The 5,163-nt window shown below is 42.2% G+C and overlaps 1 protein-coding gene across 1 annotated transcript; it reads right to left on the reverse strand.

Moving 5' to 3' along the window:
- Window positions 1-3,166: 3,166 nt before the first annotated feature.
- LOC126667516 (uncharacterized mitochondrial protein AtMg00170/AtMg00620-like) lies at window positions 3,167-3,948 on the reverse strand. Its single transcript, XM_050360502.2, is given in 2 exon segments — window positions 3,167-3,629; window positions 3,631-3,948. Coding segments are annotated over 2 exon segments (570 nt in total). The 5' UTR covers window positions 3,802-3,948; the 3' UTR covers window positions 3,167-3,230.
- Between the last annotated feature and the right edge of the window lie 1,215 nt (window positions 3,949-5,163).

Below are 5,163 nucleotides of genomic sequence, written 5' to 3' on the forward strand. Positions count from 1 at the left end.
CCACTGGAAAGAGCACTGAGACAGAATAAATCGAGCTAAATGGATAAGGTACGACTACTGGATCGAAAAGAGAGGGGGCTGCCATGATAGCACAGATAGCAATAGCCCATCCTTTACCCGGATGGCCAGTTTAAGATATTAAAAAAAGCACTGGCTTATCTTATGGGATGTAACCTTTCGTTCACTGGATCTATCTGGATGTATCCTCTGGCATGGAGAAGGTTTTTTTTTTTAATACAGACTTGCTTACTCATTTCATTTAGGACTATAATAAGCTATCCATATTTAGTTGCTATCTTGCCCAAGATCATAAACCGCCATTGAGTCTCTCCTGTTTAGGCCTAACTTTGCCTTCTTTCCTTGCTTTGGTGCTATCTGTTTGTATCGTATAGATAATTCCTACAAGTGAATAAAGGTAGAATGCTTAGCTTAGACATGAAAGGATAAAATAAGAAGTTGCTCTTATACCTCAGGTATTTCTAGCTTCACTGACATGAAGGAATGGCTACAAGGCCTTTTTTCATACTGAAAAAGACAGTTAAGTATAGCCAAACTCACATGAGAGGGGGTTACTCTTAGTTTTTGTTTTACTGCTTTCAGATTGGTCTCTTAATTGAAACCCTAATGCGCATATGCAGCCTATTGAGAATACATTGTAAAGTGAACTTTTATTTCGGGCCATGCCTCTTTCTCAGTAGCAGGCGCTAGAGAAAGCTAGCATCAGTAATTCTTTCTTTCCTGATCGAGTTAGATAAAGAAATTAAAGAAGTTTCTCCGTAGGGAAAGATTTCTATAGGAATGCGGTCAACTAAAGACCAGGAGTTAGGAGTTTTTTTTTGAGGCTGAGTTAGGAGTTAAGGCATTGAAAAAAGAGATATTCTAATTTTAAGATAGTTAGAATTTAGGCTTTTTAACTCTTTATCGGTTTTGGGACATGAAACTCAAACCCTTAAGGCAATTGCCTTTTACCTTTATTCATTATTAAATAATATGCCAGCGAGCAGAATAGCTATTATAATAGGAAGCTACAGCTTTACTTGAAAAATGATCTCTCTTTGCTCAATGAAAAGTCTATACGCATCGTCAAAGAAGATAGAATGCTGCTACCTTTTGCGAATGACGACAGTAGGCCGATTTCTACTTTTCTTCAGGGTGAGAGGTTATCTTGCTACTTGTTTTTTGTCTATAGTGAGATTCTCTTAGAATGAGAATGTTGTAGTTAGAGTAGTCTGCCTATAGTCTCATTCATTGACGTAGATAAGGATTTTCTTCGTTGACTACCTCCTTATAGTGCGAGAGAGAATGCAAACATAAGATATTGTTTTACTCAATGCTAGATGCACTTGTATGCCTCCACTAAAACTGAAATTTCCTCCTCGCTTCCATGAATGCATATTTGACTTCGTCAAGCATTTCCCCTTCAGCCGGTATTTTCGCGTCCTACGGTCACATTCTTTTTTTTGGAAGGCGGCGAGCTCGAGTCCTGTCATGATCGCGTAGCCAAGTTTAGTTTGGTGTAGTAGTAGGCATTTATAGTAGCTACTCAGATCTTTATCTTTCAGCTTTCTTTACTCCTTCTGATAAAATCTAAGTATATGGTAACGATGTAAAGGCCTACGTGCAGTTCAATCGTCTTGTCCTCGCTGACACATATCCTTTTTTTGTCTATTTTGAAGGGCGGTTTAGTTTCTTTTCAAGAAAGAATCTCTTATCAACTCTACAGAGAAAGCGGCGCTCCTCGGATTTTTGAGTTCTTGGCCTCTATTCACACTTACACATCATATGCTTGTGTGGATAGCTGCTGTATGGCACGCCGAAGCTTTGCGACTATGCCATTCTTGGCGACGGTGATCTTAGCAGCTTGGCGGTGTACCACCGATTGGGAGCCATTGCCGAAGAAATCGTTAAAGGCAACTGGCCGAGCCCGGCAAAAAGAGGTTTCCAGAGCGAAAGCGCTTGAAGTTGAATATTCTTCCGCGAGGCGGGGCCCTTCAAGCACGCTTTATTTTGTAAAATACTTTGAAGTTTGGACAACGGGTTGATCCACTGTTGTAGATGAGAGAGTGGACCACTTGCAATATCCTCCTTCAGCACCTTCGGAAAGCGCCGCCTTACATTTGGACGGAGAGTCGGGGTCGAAGAACTAGGTTTGTTGCTACTACTACTTCTACTAGAAGTACCATAATCAGGCCGCTTGAAAAACGGCACTCTGTCTTGTGTGCTCTGAGGAACTCCAGCAACCAACTAGATTTGTACACTCCTGACATCCCCTAACTTTGGCAAGGCAACAAACAAGTAAGCTCTTAGCGCTTCTTTGGAAAAGGCTACTCGCTGGATTAAACCTCTGCTCTCCTAATTCAGTCTATAGGCTTTTGTTTAGGTTCAATCTTATAAGTTTAGCTTAGGTCCATCAATCAATCTCTCATAAACCCCTAAGCTGAATCTATATGGGGCCTTGTGGTAGGCCTAGCTTGTGTAGGCTATCTTTCACCTATGGTTTCACCCATACTTTAAACTCTTGTCATTACATTAGGCCCCAAATTCCTTGTAACGCTCTAAGAGGGTAGTGAGGCTTAGATTCCATAGAGTTCAACCTGCATTGGGCTTTAGTTAAGCTACATCCATTTTAGAATAGATCTTTTATGTAGCCCAACTCATAGAGAGTTCTGTCACTTGGTCTGAACCTATTTCTTATATTCCTATGATTGTTCAGTGATGGGTTTTCTAGGTTTAGGTTTCTATCCTATATCGTGTTGTGCTAAGCTCATTTCTCTTATTAGGTCTTACCTTTTGTACTTTGTGGACGTTCAGATTGCATACCATGCAAGTCATTCATTATCCACACATGTCATACATCTTTCATATAGGATGATCTTAGAAAGCACCTAAGTGTTGGACATTTGCATGATACAAGTAAACTATAGCCTAGAAAGAAGCAGGCAAATCGCTCTAGGTTAAAATAGAACCTACCTCGGAAAACTACTTTATAAAACAATTACTGCAGATCGACATTGGAGGTGGCCCAAACCTAGGCTGTGACGCTTCCTGTTGAGTACACAATTAAGACTTGAAGTTCGTTTACACAGTACGAGAAAGACAATTATAAAGAAAGAATGGGACTAAAGCAACTTTTTTAGATTATATTCTTTAATATAGCAATAGCATCAACATGACAATAACATTACAAAGCGATATAGGCATTTATCCCATCCATCAACCGAGAAAGACACCTACGTTACACTAACAGGAGCGCGCTTCTTTATTAAAAAAAATACATTATGAAATGAACCCACATATAAAAGTGGGCTGGTCTGCTCATTCTTTGTGTTCGTACATTTATTCATTATTGCAATACAAATAACACCTCCACTAGAATAGTGATGGAGAGGACTCGCGCCGGATGGAACAAGGCGTTTTGAACCATATACTACTGTTGCTGGAATGAAACGCAGCCTCGGAACAGAATTATGCTGCTTGCTGGGCCCTGATGGTGGAACTGGCATTTTTGGGGGGAAGAAAGCGGCCCCCTTTTCCTTTTGCGGCAGAGTGGGCAGCATCGCTTTCCCTCGTGTAGCTATGATGCCATTCAGAAACAACACAAGAAGAAAAAAAAAGCAGTATTTCGCGGATTCTTGCCCTGGAAATTGTAGAACTGTAGGCATCAAGGTAAGGGACCGAGATTATATACTGCTGCAGAAGCGGAATCGAAGGGGTTGGTTGAAAGGCAAGGATAGCGTGATTGGCCGATTGGTTGGAAGGTAAGGATAGCATGATTGACTGGTTGCGGGTCCTTTGGATCATGGGCCACAGCTACTTGGGTAGAGACCGCTGAACATCATTTGGACAGGCCGAGGCTATATGGGCTTAGGCCTTTTGATGGCTGTCATTTTCTGGGCTATTTTGAAGGGTTAACTAATTTTGTATATAAGCAGTCAAACAAGATCGGATGGAATCTAGCCGGACAAGCAGGCAATGGAGAAGAATCCCTCGATCTATTCTATGGTGAGTAAAGCGCGTCTTGCGAGTCAAGAGAGGGATCAGATCAAGATGTCGTGGGATCACCTTCGCGCGCACCGACGCGCCTAGGGAGGCAACCTGTTCGACGTCATAACCGATCTCTCAACTTGCTTGATGAGCGATCCGCGCTTCGAATCAAAGTGGCGATAGCTTGCTGTACTTCGCGCACAAGAAGAGCGATCAAAAAACTAGAGGGCCCAGTGAGCCCACTGCAATGGCACCGAAATGGGGTCTGTAGGACGAGAACCCTACACTAGCTGAGATCCTTTCCTGTGCACGGCGTACCGAAAGGCATTAGCAACTTTGTGACGGGGGCGACCATGGATTAAATAAGAAGATTAAATAGCTATCATAAAAAAGCATGGATTGAACGGCTCTTTTTAAAACCCGTGTTTTTCGCCTAAAATTATCTAAAGCGCGATAGAAGCCCTAAACTAGCTAAGCTAAGTACGTACGCAATAGCGCGGGAAGAGCCCCTACCCTATAGTTTGAAACTAGCTCTGAATCAAAGAAGCTAGCATAGCATAGCGAAAAGATGCTCAACATTATTTGTTCCTATATTCTTATACAAGAAGCTCAACTATTTCTCAAGACTATATAACTAATCAATGCTACACTCACTGGTAACGAACAGCAGGAATCGCATACAAAAGTTCACAATAAGTATGCCAATCCACCGGTGAAGATAAAGGCACATCCTGAGAAAGAAACTCTAAAAGAAAATGCTCGACGAAGGGCCTGCTTTAACTTTAAGGCGCATTAATCAGGCTTTGAAGGTCACACAAGAAGGCTATTCGACCGACAAAACGTAGGAACTATTGCGTGCTGAAAAATGGACTTTTCTTTTTCTAAGTGAAGGGCAGCAAAAAGAATCTTGCATCTATCTCGAGTTGCTCCCTTGAGCGATCTATCCCTGGTTTTGTGACGTCGAGTTTGCTCTATTCTCTTAGCTCGGGCTCCTATCAAGCTTCGCTTCGCGCATGATAGCGGCATTATTGGGGAAGGAAGTCGCTCGCTAGTGCACCTCACCCAAGGTTCACGTCGCTAAGTCAATTCATGCTTCGACGCCACTCCCGCCTCGTGTTTTTGACAGAGTGTTGTGCCATACTTCGAGAATGACACGATTCGGAGGAGCTATAACTCATT

Source organism: Mercurialis annua, linkage group LG2, assembly GCF_937616625.2.
Source record: "Mercurialis annua linkage group LG2, ddMerAnnu1.2, whole genome shotgun sequence".
In the NCBI taxonomy this organism is placed as follows: domain Eukaryota; kingdom Viridiplantae; phylum Streptophyta; class Magnoliopsida; order Malpighiales; family Euphorbiaceae; genus Mercurialis; species Mercurialis annua.